The sequence below is a fragment of the Dipodomys merriami genome, unplaced genomic scaffold (genome assembly GCF_024711535.1).
Source record: "Dipodomys merriami isolate MVZ:Mamm:240054 unplaced genomic scaffold, mDipMer1.0.p SCAF_487, whole genome shotgun sequence".
Taxonomy (NCBI): domain Eukaryota; kingdom Metazoa; phylum Chordata; class Mammalia; order Rodentia; family Heteromyidae; genus Dipodomys; species Dipodomys merriami.
In genome coordinates, this window is record NW_027206054.1 from 451906 (window position 1) to 474705 (window position 22800).

The following is a 22800-nucleotide window of genomic DNA, read 5'->3' on the forward strand; positions in this document are numbered from 1 at the left end:
ATATAGTTCCTCAGGACAAACATGGCGGTTTGGCTGGTGTCCAGGTCCTCTCTTTGTGGACCTGCTCAGACGTTTTATCTGCGTATGCGTATGTCTATGTTGTCGGCAGTACTTTTTTCAGGAGGCAGTCCAAGAAACGATTACTATTAAAATTTCTTTTGGACAGTCCATAACTACAACTCCCTCATCTTCTCCCTCCCTCCCTCCCTCCCTCCCTCCCTCCCTCCCTCCCTCCTTCTTCCTTCTCTCATCTCCCTTTTCCTCCTTCCTCCTCCTTCCCTCTTCTTCCTCCTCCTTGATTATTAGACCTTTCTAATGATCATGTTTTTTTTTTTTTTTTTTTTTTTTTTTGTCGGTCGTGGGGCTTGAACTCTGGGCCTGGGCGCTGTCCCTCAGCTCTTCAGCTCAAGGCGAGCGCTCTACCACTTGAGCCACAGAGCCACTTCTGGTTTTCTGGTGGTTTATTGGAGATAGGAGTCTCAACGGTCTCTCCTGCCCGGGCTGGCTTTGAACCGCGATCCTCAGATCTCAGCCTCCTGAGTAGCTAGGATTACAGGCGTGAGCCACCAGCGCCCGGCTGATCATGTTTTTAAAACTTGTTAATAGCAGTTTTTGTGGGAAGTGGGACTACCTCTGTGTCAATGGGAAAATGCTGATGTAGCGTGTGTTACTGCTTGGGCTGGATGTGTAAGTTAGAAGTTCCTTGCACTTGTAACAACATTTCCAACTTGGGATTTGTGTCTGTTTTATATGCTCAGAATGTGAAAGTTGGAACTTCAAGAAAGCATGCATCACAAGGCGGTTACACTGTGGTAGGATAGCAGTATTTTATGCGTCACAGGACAGTTACACTGTTGTTGGATAGCAGTATTTTATGCGTCACAGGGCAGTTACACTGTTGTAGGATAGCAGTATATTTTGCGTCACAGGGCAGTTACACTGTTGTAGTATATTTTGCGTCACAGGGCAGTCACACTGTGGTGGAATAGCAGTGTTTTATGTAACTCTGATTTTGATGGAAGTAACACAGGCTCAGCACTTCCCGCAGTGGCACAGAGAAGCTTCAGTCAGTTCCGGTCACCAAGGCCATCCCCTCCGTTAGTCCTGCGCTCTTCAGCTTGCTTGGTTTGGGGTTTGTGGACATAGTCATCTAGGTGTCCAGCCTTTGATTAAGTTTGAGGTTCCTGGGTTATATGTACTGTACAAGATGTTCATTGGACAGTGACTTACATGCGTGGATTACACACTAGGCCACTGTAACTAAACACCAGAATGATGCTACAGAAAATAAGCTCATTTTTCCAAATTACTGCATCTAGTCTTGTTACACCTTAGCAGTGGGTGGCGCACCAGCCTCTCTCCTGATGGGAAGAGCTGCGTGAAGCTGTGACGTAGTGGTGGTGTAGTTGAGGTTTTTTTTTTATCACTTGCTTTTGTAAGCACCGTAATATGCTACAGAATGTGACTATTTTAAGTTGTGTGGACTGTGATAGTAATGCTGATTTTTTTGGGGGGGGGGCTTGAACTTAAGGCCTGGGTGCTGTCCCTGAGCCTCTTTGTGCTCAAGGCTAGCACTCTACCGCTTGAGCCACAGCACCAATTCTGGTTTTGGAGTGCTTCATTGGAGATAAGAGTCCCATGGGAACTTTTCTGCCCAGGTCAGCTTCGAACTGCAATGCTCAGATCTCAGCCTTGTTTAGCCAGGATCACAGTAGGCACCAGACACCAGTGCTTTAGAGTAGATGAAGTAGCGGCTCTTTTCACCAGATCTCCTTCTTCCTGTAGAAACGTAACATTTGAAGAAACTAAGCATTTAGCCTGAACACTATTATTAATTTTTGATCGGTCCGGGGCTTGAACTCTGGCCTTGGGAACTGTCCTGGGCTCCTTTTGCTCAAAGCTAGCTACCAATTTAGCTTTTTCTGAGTCTGACGGACTTTCCTGCCTGGGATGGCCAAGATGATCCTCAGATCTCAGCCTCCTTTGTAGCTAGGACAGGCATGAGACCCCGTGACTGCTAGCTGTAAATTATAATTGCATGAGCCTTTAAGTTTTTCACTATTGATTTTTGTGTGCTGGCATAATCTCAGCGCCTTGTGCGGTTTTTGCTCAAACTTCGCTAGAGCCACATCTCTACCTTCAGCTTTTCTTTCTGGCCATTAATTGGAATCCCACAGTCAGATTTTTCTATCCAGCCTAGCTTCAAACCTCAAGCCTCAGTCAGGTAGGTCTCAGACTTCTGAGTAGCTAGAATTACAGATGTGTACCACTAGTACCCAACTAGATCCTTCCTTCCTTCCTTCCTTCCTTCCCTCCCTTTTTTCAGGTCTGGTCGTGGGGCCTGAACTCTGGGCCTGGGCGCTGTCCCTCAGCTCTTCAGCTCAAGGCTAGTGCTCTACCACTTGAGCCACAGCGCCACTTGTGGCTTTTTACCTTTTGCTTATGTGGTGCTGAGGAATCAAACCCAGGGCCTCAGGCATGCAAGGCCAAGCGCTCTACCACTGAGCCACCTTCCCAGCCCATTTTTCTTTGTTCTTAAGCCTACACTCTGCCCTTTGAACCACAGCCTTACTTCTGGCTTTTTTTGGTGGTTATCAGAGGTGAGAGTCATACAGACTTTTCTGCTTTGGGTGGCATTGAACTGCTGTCTTCAGATCTAGTTTCCTGAAAAGCTAGGATCACAGGTGTGAGCCACCAGCCTCTCAGCTTCTTAGGAAATTGTTAATGTGACTTTTCAGACTCCGTATTTAATCTCATTTTAAGTATGTTGACTTAGGTCTATACATCTTGGTTTATAGTATATAGTGTACTGAAATAAAGAACTTTTCAAAAAATATTTTTTCTAGTGTGCCTCTTAGTTGAGCAAAAGAGAAATATATAGAATAAAGGAAGAGTATTAGAATGAGGAAAACCTAAATGTGCTCTCATTTAGAGACAAGCAGGGCGCTGGGCCTCTTGTCCAGTGCTTTCCATCTACCCAGCGTCCGCAGCAATCACCTCACGTGGGAAACAGCACACACTGACTCTACATCCCGCGCTCATGCATTGGCCTTCTCAGTCCAGTAGGTTTAGACAGCCCCGAGGAGACCCTGAGTCAGGGGGAGAATTTGATGTCTGTTTCTTTCAAATGCTTTACAGTTATGCAAAGAAAGAATCTGATCTTAATGGAGCCCAGATCAAGCTTCGGGAATATGAAGCGGCTCTGAACTCCAAAGACGCAGCTCTGGCTACTGCCCTCGGCGACAAGAAGAGTTTAGAGGGCGACGTGGAGGACCTGAAGGACCAGGTTGCCCAGGTAGAGAACAGCGCTCCTGAGCCGCGTTGGACAGGGCTGTGGGCATCGGTCTTGAGCCACGGTTTGATGGATTGATTGCTTTTTCCATGTATTATTTTATTGTTTGGAATTTTGTTTGGTGGCTGGCCTGCAGAAAAGTCTCGAGAGAGTGAACATACAGCGTGATTCTCTCCCAGCAAAGAGCCTTCCTCTTGGAATCACGTACATTTGCCTCTCTGTGTGCTGTCATTCTGCTTGCTCTCAAAGCAGATGAGAGACGGGAAAGATGGCATGATGCAGGAAAGGTCATTCACTAGATTCACTAGATCACTTGATTCAAAAGGGTTTCTCACAGTTCTTTTTCTTGTAACAGCTGGAGGCCTCCTTAGCGGCTGCCAAGAAACAGTTAGCAGAAGAGACTTTACTCAAAGTGGACCTGGAGAACCGCTGCCAGAGCCTCACCGAGGACCTGGAGTTCCGGAAAAACATGTATGAAGAGGTAACTGTGTGTAATTGTACTTCTCAAAGGAAAAAGTATACAGTTTATACACATGTATTTCCACAGTGCCATTTCCGGTTTTCTGAGTGGTTTATTAGAGATAGGAGTCTCATGGACTTTCCTGCCCTGGGCTGGCTTTGAACCGAAATCCTCAGATCTCAGCCTCAGTCCTGAGCCACCGGCGCCTGGCTTGCATGTTTTTATAGTGGAATTGTTATCTGACTTACCATCCCTCGGTACTTGATGGCAGAACTGGGATTTGAACTCTGTTTTTCTGGTTTTGCTAATCCTTTTATTATATTTCACTTTAATTATATAAACAGACAGAAAAACAAATGGCCAAAATAAGCAAGTGGGGTGTGTGTGTGTGTGTGGGGAACCTCAGTGCCGGAGCACCTCACGTGTGAGGCCATGGGGGGCGTTTGCAGTGCTGTATGAGAAAGAAAGTTGCACAAATAGCAGCCTTTGTGACTTATACTTCCCTCTTGTGGCTTTTAGAATTATTGCCATCAAAGACAAAGCTCATTTTGTAATGAGAAGCAAGCATAGAAAATTTTACTTGTGGACTTGTATTCTTAGCAACAGATTCTTCAGTTTTATGTGGACAGTTTCTAAGAAAAGTGAAGAATCATGACCCCTCCTTTAGAGGAGTCATATAGTCCTTGAGTTAGTCAAGTGGTTATACTGTCAAGCTCTTTTATATGAATTGCCAATGATAACTTCATATCAGTTCGTCAAAGAAGTCATGTTACTTCTTCCTTGTGCCTGTTGCCAGGTGCAAGAAGGTAGTTTTTTTTTTTTGGGGGGGGTCCGATCGTGGGGCCTGAACTCTGGGCCTGGGTGCTGTCCCTCAGCTCTTCAGCTCAAGGCTAGTGCTCTACCACTTGAGCCACAGTGCCACTTCCGGCTTTTTTCTTTGTGCTTATGTGGTGCTGAGGAATCGAACCCAGGGCCTCATGCATGCAAGGCATGCGCTCTACCACTGAGCCATCTTCCCAGCCCAAGAAGGTAGTTTTATTGCACTTAAATCTTGACTGGAAGATGTTCTCGTGGTAAGTTTCGCTTTCCATGTGCATTTTTTCCCCAAGGTCTCCTTAGGATTAGCAGTAAAACAATCTAGAAAAAACGATCAGCCCTGTTGTTTAATGGAGTACTGTACTAAGCTGTCCGTGATTGTGTGACAGTGATTTCATCATCCGGGCCATTCTTGGCCTTGGAGAATAGAACAGCTCTGAGACTCCTGAGAAGGAATAGACAGTTCCTTGGAGTTGGAGTATTATCACTTATATCCCTTCCTGAGTGCTAAGGGCAGCAGAGTATGTTCATGTGCCTGGCCCAGGGCGGCACAGACTCCCCAGGCTGGCCCCGAGTCCCTCGCTCATGCCCGGGGTGCCATGCCGAGTAACTTGGTTTGTGTCGTTTTTGTTCCCCAGGAGATCAATGAGACCAGGAAGAAGCACGAGACACGCTTGGTCGAGGTGGATTCAGGGCGTCAGATTGAGTATGAGTACAAGCTGGCGCAAGCCCTGCATGAGATGAGGGAGCAGCACGACGCGCAAGTGCGGCTGTACAAGGAGGAGCTGGAGCAGACCTACCACGCCAAGGTGAGCGCCAGGCCCAGCGGGCGCCAGCCAGAGCCAGCGCCAGCCAGAGCCAGCGCCAGCCATAGCGAGCGCCCTCCACCTGTGTGGGCGGGGCCGGAACGCACCTGCTGTGGCTCTAGTCTCATACTCTCCACACGTGCAGAAAACAGATTTGCATTGAAATCCAGTTTCCTATATACTAAATGTGATTAGAAATTACTAGAAGTGAGTAGCTACTCCAGTTTTGTTACACATAAGAGTTGGTTCTTTTGTCTCCTGGGTCATGGGTGTCTTGATAGTGGCTGATCCCACATGGTCTGCAGTGGCTTCTTCCCGTGGCAGCCGCCCCCCCCCCCCCCCCCCGCACCCCCAGCACGTGTCCTTTAGCAAAGGAACATCGCCGCACTGCTTCTTGTCTGACATCTGCAGTGGACACAGATCGTGAACACCGCTGGGCTTCGCTGCCCAGGGGCCCGGTGGAAAGTCTCTGAGAGTTCTTTTTCTGTCACTCTTAACCCATTTATGAAGTACTACAGAAACATCTGCTAGCCGAGCAGTTAAGGTATAGGCTTTATTGGGAGATGATTTTATTCCTAAAGATGTTAAATATTATGTAGTTGAGTTAAAGACTGTTTCAGCATCAGGCTTAGAAAATTAGGGTCATGGAAATACTAACAAATCATTTCCATTACGCGGTGTTAGAGTATTTGTGCTGGGGTTTATGAGGCAGCAATTGGCTAGTATAAGTGGAGATACTATAGAATATTACCTTTCGCTGTCCAACCCTTAATGTGCTGGTATTCAGTGAGATAGCAAAGGAACTAAAGTGTGGTCTTCACAGGTTGAAGCCTAAAAGAGAGCCAGGGAAGAAACGAAAATAAAGAGCCTCAGGCACACACGTGCGCACACACGGTGGGCATCGAGAGGGACTGGGTGTCATTTATACCCAAGAGGCTATTTTTCTTCCAAATATCCTTGAAATAATCTATTCTACAAACATGGCCACAGTCAACCTTCTACTGCCCAGTTTCCTTATTAGTGTTTCCCTACACTACACATTAAATGTTTAGCGAATAAAGTACTGAACTAATAATCTTTGGGTAATGACCCGCATTTATTAATATCATTAAAAGTTTGTATTTGAGGCAGTGAGTGGCAAAGGTCGATTTAGGGAAACCCAAAGCACGTCAGCAAACTTGCTTTTCCTGTGTTTCATCAGCCGGTTACCAGCAGGACATGAGTTTGAAATGTTGAGGTAAGTCATGCTTCCTCATTTGCTAGTTCTAATTCACTAGGTGGGACTGACGGGCTCATTGCTTCTTGTAGCTTGAGAATGCCAGACTCTCCTCAGAGATGAATACTTCCACTGTCAACAGTGCCAGGGAAGAACTGATGGAAAGTCGTATGAGGATCGAGAGCCTTTCCTCTCAACTTTCAAATCTGCAGAAAGAGGTAAGCAACCAGCTTCTTTATGCCGAATTGCACTTAGCCTAGTAGTCCATCCCTGCCCTGGCAATCTATTCTCTTTGCCTGCCTGCTTTCATTACTCTGTTCATTACCTAAGAGGAGGCATTCTGCGCTCTGCTTTGTATAAGCATCCTCTGAGTAGATACTGTTGCTCCTAAGGAGCAGATTGGGTGGCCCTAGGGGCCCTGCTCATGTATTCACTGGACTCAGTCTAGCATCCGGGTTTTCTGTCTGCTCCACCTGTTGGCCTCATCTCTATAGAGTGCTGGTTTCACGTGTTCTTTTTTTTTTAATTTTAATTTTTTTATTGTTTATTGATAGATCCCTTCATCCACAGTCGTCTTAATTTCCCTGATTGGACAGTGTGTCTTGTTTAGTATTCATTACTGGCAGTGGATTTTCTGGTAAAGAATTACTTTGATAACGATTTTCATCAGCTCTCAGCCTCCTGAGTGGTTAGGATAACAGTTTCTCAAGTTGGGTAATGAGCACATTTCTTCTGGCCAGTGTCATCCCTTCCCTCGCGTTCTCCCTGTTTTCTCCCATTACCCCCCCCCCCCCCCCCCCCACCAGTTGTAGAGTTCATGTTCCACATAGGGTCTAGTGGGGACCACTGCTGCATCTGTTCACCCTTTGGCCCTCCGTTTTCTCAAGTTCTTTTTAATCATACCTGGGAACCAGAATGAATAAGATGTGCAAAAATTGTTGTGGGTGGTGAGATGTGTTGCGTTTTTACACAGATGATCTTTATGATTACATATGTGTGGTAATTAGAGCCTTGTGAAGTGTCATGAATTCCTCTTACTAGAATGCGGTGGTGTTGCTCATTCTTGGTGTATGTAAGTAACAAATGACTGCCGTGCTGCCTGAACCGCAGCAGCTGCAGCACGTCTGGTGCGCCCTGGGGCAGTGTGGGCGTGGTGTGGTGTGGCCGAAGTCACTTCCACTGGCGGTGGCAGCATGGGTCCCGCGCGGAGCACGCACAGCCCCCGGGGACGGGCAGCCCGGGTCATTGCCTGCAAGTAACTTCAGCTCCCGTTTTCCCTAACAGAAAATTGTGCTTTGGGATTTCACATGAGAACAAACTTCACATTATTTTACTTCCAGTTAGGCTTTCTGTCTTCATCTTCGCATTTTGTCATTTTATTTTCACTAATTCTAGAACAAGACATTCTTCTCTAAACGCAAAGTGAATCTATGAGCCAATGTGACCTAAAAAATCAGTGTAGAAGCTTTTACGTTGCCTGTTATGTATACCTTATTACTTGCAACCAGAGATTCTAAGTTCTTTTAGAATTAGTTGCCCTGGCAATATTTTGAAAATTTCAAAACATTGAAGTATAGTGAAAAGCTTTCAAAAGATTGAAGGCTGGGAGGGCCTGGGAGTTGAGTGGCGAAGCTCAGAGTTGGTGAGTTGGGTGCTTTGTGGGTCGGGGGCCGCAGGCTCTGCGTGCTCTCTCCTTCCTGGGTCTCAGCTTCCTCTGAGACCTCACTCTTTGAAAAAGAGTTGGGAGTTTAGCAGCTAATTTGTTTTTCTCTGCATCATCTTAGTCCTTTTGGGCTGCTATAGCTAAATATCACACTAGGAAGCCTGTGAAGAATAGAAATTCCTTTTTACAAAAAGTTAGCGAAGGAGCTGGGAAGATGGCTCAGTGGTAGAGTGCTTGCCTTGCATGCATGAGGCCCTGGGTTCGATTCCCCAGCACCACATAAGCAGAAAAAAAAGCTGGAAGTGGCATTGTGGCTCAAGTGGTAGAGTGCTAGCCTTGAGCTGAAGAGCTGAGGGACAGTGCTCAGGCCCAGAGTTCAGGCCCACAACTGGACCCCCCCCCCAAAAAAAAAAAAAAAAAGTTAGTGAAGGCAAAGGACTAGCTGAGTGAGCGGGCAAGCACGTGAGCAGTATTTGCTGATTTCTGGTTCATGGTCTCAGTGTGTGGTGTGAGAGAGTAGAGGGGCTCATTCTTTGAGTGCTAATTCCAGGCAAGAGGGTTTAGCTCTCTTTTATTTTATCTAATTATTGAACAATTAATTTATGTATTTTTGAGGGTGGGCAGTTCTAGGGCTTGAACTCAGAGCCTCATGCTCTTTTTTGCTCAAGGCTGGTGCTCTACCACCTGAGTCTTGCCATTTGCCGCTTTTTGCTGGTTAATTGGAGATGGGAGTCTCACTGACAGACCATTCTGCTTAGGCTTCAAACTGCCATCCTCAGACCTCTGAGTAGCCAGGGTGAAAGGTTGATCCTGCCCAGCCTTCTTATTGCCACAAAAGGGGCATGCCCCTAACACCGGCCCACTGGAAACGGAGATTAGCATGGGAGTCTGCACTATCCTAACAAACACGGTCCAGAAGAGGAGCCTCTGCTCTTAGGCTGAGTTAATGCTAACCTGACACCTCATTTCTCCATTTGATAAATTATATTCTAGTTGCTTATCAGTTTTACTTTCCTCTAAATCTTGTTTGTTTGCTTCTTAATACACATGGTTATACATAGTGTGTTTATTCTTCTCAGAGTTGATCTTCATATTGCAGATAAAGGGATCAAGAGTCTGTGGCCTGAGACTCCATAGCTGGGTCTCCTGGGTCTTTTCCCTATCTCTGAGGGAGAGAAAGGGGAGAGAGCTTAGGGGTATCTAGCGGCCAACTCTTTAGTGACTAGAGAAGCATCCCTTCTTCCACAGTGGCCTTAATTTCTGATTGGACAGTTTCTTGTTTTGTATTCATTATTGGCAGCAGGTTTTATGGTAAAGAACGTGTTTTGATAAATATTTTCATCAGATCTCAGCCTCCTGAGTAGCTCTCAGCTTAGATTTTCTTTTCCGGATCTGAATAGACTTCGATGTTGTCATTAATTTCGTCATACTGCATGCTGGGCCATAGGCAGTTCCTGTTTTTGGCTATATGAGTCATGTGAGCAATGTTTGTCTTAAGGTTAACTAGAAATTCAGATAGGCTTTGCAACACTGATTCTAGCAAATACTCTTAGGTGAACGTGTCGATGGGAGATGCATGTTTTGGTATTAGAAGTTCACCCCTGGTTGACTGCGGAAGCTTCTATAGTGACACTTTACAAGCATCTATCTAACGCGCTGCTGACTTGCTAACAGCTAGACTAGACACTTGCACTGAAGCTGTAAAAAACCAGTATTATGTTACAGACTGTAGAGCAAAATAAAAATCTAGGCTCATTTGAAGTCATTCATAAAGTTTGAGTGTCTTATATCTTAGAGTGATAATCTAGTTGGATCTCTTCATTATGTTAGAAATGTAGACTCTGGTTTAGGGAGTTTAGTTCCGGCTCCATTAGAGTCCTAGGCAGCTCTGTTCTCCTGCTTGTGTAACTATGAAACTTACAATGCAACACCATACAGTGTAGCTTCAACATTGTTACTTCTTAAAGAGCTCCATGTCTTCAAAAGAGGGACATCTCAGCTTCCTTCACAATCTCGAATAACCATGTCACTGCAAGTCCACCTATGGCCTGTTCCTGTCTTCTGCCTCCTTGTGTGAAATAGTGAAGAAAAGGCATTTTGACTTTCGATTAGCATGGGAAATGAATTCTAGACCACAGTGTGGTTTTTGCAAATACAGCTTTGTACAGTCTCTGAGATTCAAGGACTTTTTCTGCTGATACTGGGGCTTAAACTCTGGGTCTGGATGCTGACTTTTAGCTTTTTACTCAAGGCTAGGGCTCTACCACTTGAGCCACAGTGCCACTTCCAGTTTTCTGAGTGGTTTATTGGAGATAAGACTTTCCTCCCCAAGCTGGCTTTGAGCCATGATCCTTAATCGAAGCCTCCTGAGTAGCTAGGATTATATGTGTGAGCCACCAGCTTCCGTTTTTGTTTTGTTTTGCTTTAATATAAATTTAAATTTTTATTCTTTTTTTTTTTTGGGTCCAGTCGTGGGGCCTGAACTCTGGGCCTGGGCACTGTCCCTCAGCTCTTCAGCTCAAGGCTAGTGCTCTACCACTTGAGCCACAGCGCCACTTCCGGCTTTTTTCTTTTTGCATATGTGGTGCTGGGGAATCGAACCCAGGGCCTCAGGCATGCAAGGCAAGCGCTCTACCACTGAGCCACCTTCCCAGCCCTAAATTTTTATTCTTAAACAGTTTTAGTTTATAGTTTCATGGAATGAAGAGTTCTTGCATTTGAATGAGTTAGATTCCGTAGGGCTCTATTTGTTTTCTTGCTCGGGAAATGGTTTAAAATAGAGCTGCCTTGTGCTAATGTTGGGATGTTCCTAGAAAGTAAATGCGTGTCTTTGAATCTGAAGTCTAGAGCATGTTTGGAAAGGATTCAAGAACTGGAGGACATGCTTGCTAAAGAAAGAGACAACTCTCGGCGGATGCTGTCTGACAAAGAGCGAGAGATGGCAGAAATCAGGGAGCAGATGCAGCAGCAGCTGAATGACTATGAGCAGCTGCTGGACGTGAAGCTGGCCCTGGACATGGAAATCAGTGCCTACAGGAAGCTCCTGGAGGGCGAGGAGGAGAGGTGAGCGGTTCTGAGGAGGGGCACCAGGCCTTGTCTTTTTAATCACAAGGCGACGTGAAGTAGTTTGTCATTTCTGTGTAAGTAGTAGAGTAACCGATTGTGTTTGTACTCAAGTAGAAAACCATTGTGAAAAGTCATAGTATGTGGTTGCAGTGATTAGTTCTGCTGTTGGGCAGTGCTAGGATTGGCTCTTTTCTTTCAGGTTTTAAATGTTGTGGCGATTTACTGTGCTATAGAATACCACATTTACTGAAAGAGGTATTTCAAACCTGTTCTGTGATTTGCTTTGCTTTGTTGTAGTGATAGGGTCTTGTATAGGCAGGCTGGGCTTCGTTTTGCTAAGTCTTGCGTTTTTTTCTATTCCTATGCCACATTTTCTAAGTGCTGGGATTACAGGCATGTACTACCATGCCCAACAGTATATGAACCCATTCTCAGGAAAGCAACGAAGGGAATGTGATTTAGATCTTTAAAAAGCCAGTCGTATTCAGTCATGGCATCCGTTCTGAGCAGTGGCTGCGCTGGGGGCGTCTCCAGTCCCTAGCTACTCACTGTATGGTTACATCGCTTTTTCATAGAGGAAAGAAAAGTCAAATTATGATTATTTTTCAAACAAAATTGATGGTGGATATCTTAGCCTAAAAAACGTGATCCTGGGGCTGGGAGAGTATCTTAGTGGTAGAGTGCTTGCCTAGCATGCTTAAAGCCCTGGGTTCGATTCCTCAGTGCCACATAGACAGAAAAAGCCAGAAGTAGTGCTGTGGCTCAAGTGGTAAAGTGCTAGTCCTGAGCAAAAGAAGCTCAGGGGCAGCACCCAGGCCCTGAGTTCAAGCCCCAGGAATGGCAAAAAAAAAAAAAGGAAAAAAATGTGATCTTGGTTAAGCTGCTTATTGGCATTGCTTAATATCTTGTTTTAGAAATGTCCGTGTAGGAGCTTAGGATTTTTTTTTAATGAAGGACACGCATTTGTATGTATTACCGAAACGAAACGTCTTTATTTCCCCACATAGGCTGAAGCTCTCTCCAAGCCCTTCTTCTCGCGTGACCGTGTCCCGCGCGTCTTCGAGTCGCAGTGTCCGCTCCACTCGCGGGAAGCGGAAGAGAGTGGACGTGGAGGAGTCGGAGGCCAGCAGCAGTGTCAGCATCTCCCACTCCGCCTTCGCCACGGGCAGCGTGTGCATCGAGGAGATCGACGTGGATGGGAAGTTCATCCGCTTGAAGAACACCTCGGAGCAGGTAAAGGGGTGCATGGGCCTGGCCCCCCCTCCCCCAACCCCCACCCCCAAGCCAGCCCTGGCGCATTGCCAGGCCCTGGTGCAATCGCAGTAGCTCCTTATCTTTTATTGCAATATGTGTCTTCTGGGAATAAAGGTTTCCCTTCTGCTTTTCCCCTAAATTTATGAATAAGTCCAAATTCAAATAAGCTGAGGGAAAGGCAATGGGCTGTCTAAAGCTCCTTCATTAAGCTTTATACAGAGCCGGGGCATTTTGTCCTGGTGACTACAGAGGACCACGTACTATTGTCCCTCAGATTTGTGCCAGGCTGCTAGCGTGGGGGCCATGGTGGCTGTTTTTCCACAGCTGTTCAGAAGCTTTATGAAAGCACAATGAGCCTGGACTGAGATATGCTGGAGAGCATTTTCCTCTAGCTAAATGACCGAACAAATGATAGTGATTTGATTCGCCTCAAAAATAGCACGACTTCTAAAGTTGAAAGCTAGGTCTCAGGAGCTCCTGGCTGTGTCATGTAAGGGTAGTGGGGTGCTGGAAGGAGGGGAGCAAGTCTGGGGTACAGTGTAGGTAGGGAGGGGAGCAGGTCTGGGGTGTAGTGTAGGTGTGGTGGGGTGCTGGAGGGAGGGGAGCAGGTCTGGGATGCGGTGCAGGTGTAGTGGGGTTCCAGAGGGAGGGAGGGGAGTGAGTCTGGGGAGCAGGGCGGGGGTAGTGGGGTGCTGGAGGGAGGGGAGCAAGCTGGGGTGCAGTGTATTGTGTCACTGTGAAGCCATGTGCAGGCGTTGTGGACCTGACTCGGCAGTCACTAACCATCTGCGTGAGGATGGATAAACCATTGGAATAATTGAATAAGCGCCACAGTTCTGAGGCTAGGCCCTGCGAGCCCTTGGTCACAGGGTTAAAAGCTCAGAACGAAACCCAGTGTTCATGGCTCACGCCTGTAACCCTAGCCACTCAGGAGGCTGAGACCTGAGCTTGTGGTTCGTAAGCCAGCCTGGGTAGGAAAGTCTGTGAGACTCTTACCTCTGTTTACCTGCTAAAAAGCTGGAAGTGGGCTGGGAAGGTGGCTCAATGGTAGAGTGCTTGCCTAGCATGCATGAAGCCCTGGGTTCGATTCCTCAGTACCACATACACAGAAAAAGCTGAAGTGGCGCTGTGGCTCAAGTGGTAGAGTGCTAGCCTTGAGCAAAAGAAGCTCAGGGACAGTGCCCACACCCTGAGTTCAAACCCTAGGACTGGCAAAAAAAGAAAAGGTGGAAGTGTGGCAGAGTGCTAACCTTGAGCACAAAAGCTCAGGGACAGCACCCAAGCCCTATTCAAGCCCTGTGACTCGGAAATACCCACCCACCCACCCCCCTCCCCCCAAAAAAAAAGGACTGTAAAGGATACAGGTATTGGATTATTTCCTGATTTTCTATATATTCACAGTAACTTTGTTACCATTTGTGAATAGGATCAACCAATGGGAGGCTGGGAGATGATCAGAAAAATAGGAGACACATCAGTCAGTTACAAATATACCTCAAGATATGTGCTAAAAGCTGGCCAGACGGTTACGGTAAGTGAATTTATTATCACTGAATTTCACGTCATTTGTGTCAAGTAAGTGATTAATATTTCAGCAAAAAACGGTCGGGCTGGGTTTGCGGCTGCGCGTTTGTGATGACCATACTTGGGACGCCAAGGCAGGAGAATCTAAGTTCTAAGATCAGCCTGGTCACTTAGTGAGACTCTCCAAACAGTTGCTCTAGGGAAGAGCATCTGTAAGATGGGCATACCTTTGCCGACATGAGGGCATTACAATACAAGTACTGTTAATTTTTTAAAAAGTTTTCTTACTGAGAGGAGTCAGAGAGTTGATCTTTGAGTTCTTCTTGTTGACTTTGCACTTCATTAGTAGCTCACGTTTTAGAGCCATGTTCACCAGTGAGTGAACTAGGGCTTGGCCTTGGAGCCTCGCACTCTCGCTTGACTTTTTTGTTCAAGGCTAGCTCTGCCATTTGAGCCACACTGCTGCTCCTGGCATTGTGCTGGTTAATTGGAGATAAGTCTTACGCAGTGTCTGCGCAGGCTGGCTTTGAACCATGACCCTCAGATCTCAGCCTCCTGAGTAGCCAGGATCACCGGTGTAAGCTACCACTTAGCTTTTTCCTGAATCAGTAGATTCACTAAACTAGAAGTTACCTAAATTTTGATAGAAAGCCAAAGAAGGCCCCGGTTCCATGCGGAAGGCGGTTACTGTGACCGCTGGTGGCAGGTGTGCAGGAGTTCAGGTCACAGTGTTGCTGAGCTTGGCGTGTGGGGGCTGGGTCTGTGGACTTGATAGCCTCTCTCTTTTCCAGATTTGGGCCGCCAATGCTGGAGTCTCCGCCAGCCCGCCCACCGACCTCATCTGGAAGAACCAGAACTCATGGGGCACTGGTGAAGACGTGAGAGTCATACTGAAGAATTCTCAGGGAGAGGTATGGATCGGGTCGTGCCAGTCCTGTCCCATTGTCCGCTTCCCCTGAAAGCTTACTGTCTGAGAATGGCTTCTTTCTTACCCGAGATCAGAGTGAAATGTGAAGCATGGTGTTCATCGTGGTGAGGTAGGGTGGTTCAAGTCCTAGGAAATACTGCCATCTCTAGGAATAAGAGCCAGGAAGGTGGGAGGCAGACAGTAGAAGGTGTGGCCAGTGAAGCAGGAGGAAAGCGGGGGTGGGGGGGGTGGGGAGGGTGGGGGAGTGGGGTGTTGGAAAGCAGAGGGGAGTGTGGGGAAGGCACAGTGCTGCCAGCAGGGAAAGGCGCGCCTGCGTCTTGCATCCTTCCTCCCGTGCTTGTTGGGTCCCTGCGCAGTACTGGCCGTGCCAGCAGAGGCCCATTCTTCATCCCGCGTTTCCTGACTGCTTTCTGAGGGATGCAATTTTTGGAAAGTCAGATCTGGATCTTCACGTTAGTTCAGGTAAATGCTGACCTTCCATCTGGATAGGAGGCATTTGCCGGGGAAGTCCTGTTCCTGGCCCTCTTGCTTCTTTCCCTGGCTGTAGATGTCTGGTGTTCTGATGGCTCTGCAGAAGGAAGCAGGGTGCTCACCGTCTGCCCTGGTCTGCCCTGGTCTCAGGCTGGAAGTGATAGGGCGTTGAACTGTCATTGTAGATTGCACTACAGTTGCGTGCGATTTTGGGGTCTATCTGGGGAAGTTCACCTCCAAACACATGATAGGTTTTGAAGGTGGGTGCAGTTTACAAGCTGGCAGCAATTCACAGAATGCCCGCTGAAGCCCTGGTCTCACTTCCTGCCTGGGGAATCCTGCCCACCGGTGGCTGACAGGATGCTCAAGTGTTAGTCAGTTGCAGTACCTTTGCTGGTAGCACCCCCTGCTGGCCCAAACTAGCACAATTTCTCCAAAAATATGGTTAGAGGTGATGATTTGCCTTGTTCCTAAAGCCCCGTTGGAGGTCCGTGTGATGACCTGGGCTTCCTGTGAGCCCTGGGCCGCGTCCCTACTTCTGCCCATCTTCCCTGGAGGATACTGCGACGCAGTAACTACTGTTGGGCAGGACTATGCCTTGAAGCAGAGCTAGTCAACTTAATTTTTTTTTTAAATAGATTTTTGTCTTCTTGCTGTGGCATTGGACGTTTTAGAAAACACAATTAAGACCTAAAAAAAAATTACCGAAAGAGACAAAAACATAATTGAACTGGCATTGATGTAATGGTCCTAGTATAGGGAGAGAGAATCCTGTCAAGAGTGTTTTTCTGTGAGAGATGAAAACAAAGCATTTCTCAGTGCTGTCCAGAATGGAGAGATAACTGAAACTACAATATGCAAGTGATTACTTGTGTATATAGAGACATAGTGTGTAATACACAGACAACTGACTATCATCAACCAAAAGCTGGCTTTGATTTGTAGCCTCATACAAATGCTTACTTTTCTGAGTGTAGAGTTTCTGAGTGTAGGTGGACTTGAGGCTGTGTCACTGGATGAGAAATGTGGAGACATGCACACAGTAAGCCAGCGTCAGCTGCTGCCCTGCGCACGGAGGGAGGGAGTCAGAGTTAATACCAGCAGTGTTTCCCAGGGCCAGAGAGGCCTGCCAGGTGTATTTTTATTTTATTTTGTTTTGGTCAGTCGTGGGGCTTGAACTCTGGGCCTGGACACGCTGTCCCTGAGCTCTTCAGCTCAAAGTGAGTGCTCTACCACTTGAGGCACAGTGCCACTTCTGGTTTTCTGGTGGTTCACTGGCGATAAGAGTCTCACGGACTTTACTGCCTGAGCTGGCATTGAACCTCGATCCTCAGATCTCAGCCTCTTGAGTAGCTAGGATTACAGACGTGAGCCACCAGCATGGGCCCGGCCTGCCATGTATCTCCTTCAGGTACGTGGTTAGCTGAGAAATTTTTGAGATCTGTTAGTGTTCTGACTAATAAGTTTCTGGGCTAAGCATCCTCAAACCATTTTAGTTCTAATTTTCTTTTTATTTTTTATTTTTATTTATTTATTTTTTTTGTCGGTCGTGGGGCTTGAACTCTGGGCCTGGGCGCTGTCCCTCAGCTCTTCAGCTCAAGGCGAGCGCTCTACCACTTGAGCTACAGCGCCACTTCCGGTTTTCTGGTGGTTTTATTGGAGATAGGAGTCTCACGGTCTCTCCTGCCCGGGCTGGCTTTGAACCGCGATCCTCAGATCTCAGCCTCCTGAGTAGCTAGGATTACAGGCGTGAGCCACCAGCGCCCGGCTGATGCACATGTATAAAGATGGACTAATTTCACAGAGTCGCAGGACATGGGCCCCTCCCGCTCAGTCGACTTCTGTAGGCCAGGTGCCAGAGTCTCAGCCTGTTAAGCCTAGCTACTCACGAGGCTGAGACAGGGAGGAATGTGATTGGAACGCAGACTGGGCAAAAATGTCTGCAAAAATGTATCCTTCCAGTTACCCACCAGAAAGCCAGGTTGAAGGCATGACTCGAGGGTGGATCACTAACTCCCTGAGCTCAAGACCCTGCGTTCAAGCCCCAGTCCTGCCCTATCCCCCAAATCCTTACTAGATCTGTACTTGCAGAATATGTCCTTGGACATATTTCACGTTGAGCTTCATTTCTATGGCCCTGTCTTGGATGTCTTCCTCTTTCATTTTAAGCTTGCTGGGCTGTTCAATTGCTGTGGAGTGATCCACCTCGAGCGGCCTTTGGGGGGTGTGGGAAAGAACCGGGAAGCCTCTGGGCGCATGCGCAGGCCAGCCTGTTCATGTCAGTACGCAGCACAGCCATCTGTGTTCCAGCCCCCAGAAGTAACGTGAGGAGTGCTGTGTGCCTCCCCCAGTGGGTGGCAGAGATCGTTTGTGTGCCGCGCACGTGTGCTGCTCATAATTAGTGCTAATCCACTTTGCCAAGCGGCCCCTCAGAAGTAATGAAAGGAGCTGTCCTTCCCAGCTTGCTCCTCGGGTCCTGCCTCTGCCACCCGGCGTCCCCCAGATTGCAACAGCTGGCCTCCAGCTTCCTTCCATTCAGCATTTGTGTCGCACCTTCTCTCTGCTCGGAGCGAAGATCTTTAGGCCAAAAATCATGTTGAGTTGTATAAAGAATTTAGTGTGCGGAAATCGTTCGCACACAAAGAATTCTTCAGAAACAGTGGGAGAAAAGCATTGGAAACTTCCCAGTGGGCATTTCAAATTGGAGACTAGCAGCTCCCCTGCAGGGAAAATTTAAGGTCTGGGAAGTGCTGCTAATTATGCAAAAGTTCTTGTTCTGTAGCTAAAGCTGCTGCAGAACTGGCTTAAAAAGAAGTCCCTAATCCAGGAGGAATGCTGTTTGTTAAGCACAGTAGCCCTCTGCCTGCAGCCTTGGGATTTCAGGGGTGGTTTTGAATGTAAGCTTTCTTGGTTTTAGGAGGTTGCTCAAAGAAGTACAGTCTTTAAAACAACCATACCTGAAGAGGAAGAGGAGGAAGAAGAACCAGCTGCAGTGGCTGTGGAAGAAGAATATTTCCACCAGCAGGTATTTTGATTATTATGCAGGTCCCCTCCCCCTGTTACTTAATGAACTGGAGCAGTAGTCTGCTCTGATCTTTGCCAATTAATACTCAAGGTTACACGTTTAGGGGGTGAGTAGAAAATACCCCCTCTGTCATTCATAGTTCATTTTCGTCATTTATTTTCTAATGTACATACTACGTTATGGTGGGACATGTATACTGTTTATAAATAATTATGGGCTAGTGTGGTGGAGCACACCTATAATCCCAGCTGTCCTGGAGGCAGAGACCAGATAGTGGTTTCACTTAAGCCCTTCAACAAACAAACCAGTGTGATGTGTGTAATCTCCAATCACTTGGGAGTCATTGATAAATGCAACATTTGAAAAAATGTTGAAAGAATCACTAAAGCAGAAAATAGAGGACAGGATTCAAGTGGTGGAATGCCTTCTTTGCATACTTAGGGCCTAAGTTCAAACCCCAGTTCCCCCTTCCTCCCCAAAACATATGGTTTGAATTGTGTACTTTAAAACTTTGAAAACTTTGGCTCACTAAATCAGAACAAGCCATTGCATATAAATGATACGAGAAGGTAATACTCAGTTTCAGTATGAAACAAAAAATCCCGGCTATATTAAGTTCCTAATCAATATCTAATTACAAGATAGATTGCAGCTGATGCTTGGGCTTTTGAGAGCCCTTGAAATAAAAGAACTCCAAATTTGGTTTTAATTAATTGGATTGGAATTATGAATAACTAATGAGCCCTTCAGTTATGCCCTCAAACGGCTTGAGTTTGAGCGTAAATCAGTCCTGTGCCCTGTGCTCATAAGACTTGGCTCCACATCTTCAGGCTGATGAGCGAAGTTCGCTTTGCTTCATTAGCTTCATCTCTACTCTAAGGCAGCATTTTCTCATGCCTCACCCGGGTGACGGCCACTCCCGGTGGGTCACACATGCCGGGGACGTTCACCTGGCTACCTTCTCATTGCATTTGGAGGTGTAGTTATGGATGGTGGTTTACACCAGGCTTTCGCTAGAAGCAAGTACAGAATCCATCCCCTCCCTTTGCTGGACATCACGCTGAGCATGAGCAGAAAGAAGTCACACAATGCTTTGCACTCTTGTCTACAGGAGTGTCGGCAGGGTGCACGGGGGGGGGGGGGGAGGGAGGGGCGCCTGGGGAGCACAAGTGTGGAAAGAGTTCGTGTGCCATAGTTGGAATGGTGGAGATTGTTTGGGCAGTAGCACGCAGTGGTGGTGCTGTGTGGCTACATTGTTAACAAGCTGTCCCAAACTCGGCTCAAAAGCAGTGGCTTCTTTCTTGCCTGGATGCTTTGATGTGACCAGACCACACAGCAGACACAAGTTCATCAGAGTTGCCTTGAGCCGTGAGCGTGGCTGCCTCTGGAATATTCCTGAGGGCTCAGGCTGTGTGGCTCCTGATGAGTAGTAGGTAAGTTAGACCAGGCTGCTGACCACGTAGCAGCTGGCGCAGAGTGGAAGTGGGGCAAGCGGGGAGGGGAGGGGGTGCAAAGCCTGGGGATGAGCTTTTAAATGTCCCCATGTTTGTTTAGGGGTGGTTCTGCATTCTAGGAATGTGCTCTACCACTGGCCTGCACCCCTGCGCTGCTGTAGTGATGGTTAAGGTGCGAGGGCCGCGTTGTCTGTCTGTCTGTCCCACCGGCACTGCCCCGGTGGGGTTAGAAATGGGGCTGAAAGGTGTGAGGCTGACAAGTCACTCTGCAGTGAGCTCAAGGGGGAGATGGACACCCCTTTAGTCTAGACTGCCGCCCGGCCCGGTAGTCGAGGGGTGGGCGGTGAAGGGCCGGCAGTGCAGCAGGTGGAGAGCAGGTAGGCCCGCGGCAGAGCTCGAGGGCCGTGCGATGCGGGCGGCAGTGTCGGGAGCGCCGCGGGTGGCGGGTGAGTCCAGCGAGCGAGGGATTCAAGGGCTTTGGTGGCCTCCGGTTTTGCCTGGTCCGTGGCGAGTGGATCCTGCCGCGTGGGACAGACGTGGCGGGTAAGGAAGGAGCGCGCGCGAGGCGCAGGGGAGCCCGAGCGCTTGGCGACCTGCGACGGGGACGGTGGCGCTCCGCGCGCGCGGATGACGTCAGAGCCGCAGAGAGGCTGCGGGACGGTGGCGCTCCGCGCGTGCGGTTGACGTCAGAGCCGCAGAGAGGCTGCAGGACGGTGGCGCTCCGCGCGCGCGGATGACGTCATCCGCAGAGAGACGTTCCTTAATCCAGATCAGCTTTAAACCCGAGTCAGCTCAGAGCAGGGAGAGTGGGCCGGCGGCCTGGCGGCCTGGCGTGGAGCTGTCGCCTGTCTGGGGAAGAAGCGGGAGGGGAGGGTGGGAGGACGGGGAAGCCCAGCTCTGTGGCGCGCTGTGGAGCTCTGGAGCGCTGTGAAGCTCTGTGGAGGGCTGTGAAGCTCTGTGAAGCTCTGTGGCGCGCTGTGAAGCTCTGTGGCACACTATGGCGCGCTGTGGAGGGCTGTGGCGCTCTGTGGTACGCTGTGAAGCTCTGGCACACTGTGGCGCTCTGTGGAGCGCTCTGGCGCGCAGTGAAGCTCTGGCACACTGTGGTGCGCTATGGCGCGCTGTGGCACACTGTGGTACGCTGTGAAGCCCTGTGGCGCGCTGTGGCACACTGTGGCGCGCTGTGGCACACTGTGGCGCGCAGGCCCGCTGGCGGAGGCGTGAGGTTCCTGGTCACTGACTTCCTTCTCTTTCACCCCAGGGAGCCCCAAGAGCCTCCAACCGAAGCTGTGCAATTATGTGAACTCGCGAGCCCGCGGTCTTCCGAGAAGCATGGTAATCCTTACGCAGTGCAGAGCCTTCCCAGAGCACAGAGTATTTTTATATTTCCTTTATGTGAATTTTTAAGCTGCGAATCTGATGGCCTTAATTTCCTTTTCCACACTGAAAGTTTTGTAAGAGAACCATATCCGTACACCTTGTTGCAAGATGTGAATTACCGACACTGAACTAGCTAACTGTACTGTTTGTCATGGTTTCCTCAGTTTTTTTAAATGCATTTTTTGGCCTTTTATTTTTATTTTTTTTATATGCACGTATGTGGACTTTTTTTTTCTTCTCAGTTCTTAGGAGAATGGGTCAGGAGGGTAAATAACCACTGTGTCTGGGGATAATTTGGAGATTGCTCATCTAGAATAGCAATCTGCTCTTGATTCTTCTCTGCTCTATTAGAAACGGTGCTGTGAGGGAGGGAGGCATTTTTCATTATATTGAATTTTTGTACTGAATTTTTTTGTAATACGCAATCAAGATGACAATTTTTTTTAAATAGAAAAGAAAAATTTTGTAAGAAGGCAATATTAACCTAATCATCATGTAAGCACTCTGGATGAAGGATTCCGCAAACCTTTGTTTCATGGTCACTTCTCTTAGATTCTTAATTCGTAAAAGGAAGGGAGGGGGTGGAGAGGGGAGGGTTGCTCTATAAATGCATTAGTTGTGTTTTTTAAGATAGCGTAACATGCTTAAATTTCTTATGTGACATTAACAAATAAAAAGATGTTTTAATATGATTTTATTGTCATTTTGGTGTGTGTGTTCTGGGGTTCAAACTCAAGGCCTAGGCACTGCCCTTGAGTTTTTGTGCTCAAGGCTAGTGCTCTACCACTTCAGCCAGAGCTCCACTTCTAGCTTTTTTGGTAGTTAATAAGAGTCTCATGGGCTTCCCTACCTGGGCTAGCTTTGAACTGATCATCAGATTTCAGCTTCCTGAATAGTTAGGATGATAGGATATCAGGCATGAACCACGAGTGCTTGGTGGTTTTTTTTTTTTTTTTTGTTTTGTTGTTGTTGTTGGTGGTGGTGGTGGTGTTTTGCAGGGCCTGAGCTCTGTTTTTGAGCCTCTCTGTTCAAGGCTACCTACTACTTGAGCCACGGCACCCCTTCCAGTTTTCTGGTGGTTAACTGGAGATAAGAGTCTTATGGACTTTCCTGACTGGACTGGCTTTGAACTACAATAATCAGATCTCAGCATCCTGAGTAGTTAAGATGACAGGTGTGAGCCACAGGTGCCCAAGTTTGTTGTTGTTGTTGTTGTTTAAAAAACAAAAAACCCTCTTTTCAAACAGGCTGTGAGGATTGTGGTTCAAAGCCAGCCAGGCAGGAAAATCCACGAGATTCTCCAATTAACCAACAAAAAGCCAAAAGTGCTAGCCTTAAGCAAAAGGAGGTAAGGGACAGTGTTCAGGCTGAGTTGAAGCCCCAATTCTGGCACATGGGAATATACATGCACATGCACATACGCACGAATGTTGTTGACCCTACCA

At 47.7% G+C, this 22800-nt stretch overlaps 1 protein-coding gene across 1 annotated transcript in view; it reads left to right on the forward strand.

The window, feature by feature from the left end:
- Positions 1 to 22030, forward strand: part of LOC138809142 (lamin-B1) — a 36461-nt gene extending 14431 nt beyond the window's left edge. The window contains exons 2-11 of the mRNA XM_069995566.1: positions 3139 to 3295; positions 3648 to 3773; positions 5207 to 5377; positions 6683 to 6808; positions 11096 to 11316; positions 12327 to 12552; positions 14000 to 14104; positions 14889 to 15008; positions 18414 to 18521; positions 21237 to 22030. Of these exons, the coding sequence (XP_069851667.1) occupies positions 3139 to 3295; positions 3648 to 3773; positions 5207 to 5377; positions 6683 to 6808; positions 11096 to 11316; positions 12327 to 12552; positions 14000 to 14104; positions 14889 to 15008; positions 18414 to 18521; positions 21237 to 21278 (1402 nt within the window). The 3' untranslated portion in view covers positions 21279 to 22030. The remainder of the gene's footprint in view (positions 1 to 3138; positions 3296 to 3647; positions 3774 to 5206; positions 5378 to 6682; positions 6809 to 11095; positions 11317 to 12326; positions 12553 to 13999; positions 14105 to 14888; positions 15009 to 18413; positions 18522 to 21236) is intronic.
- Positions 22031 to 22800: the final 770 nt, after the last annotated feature.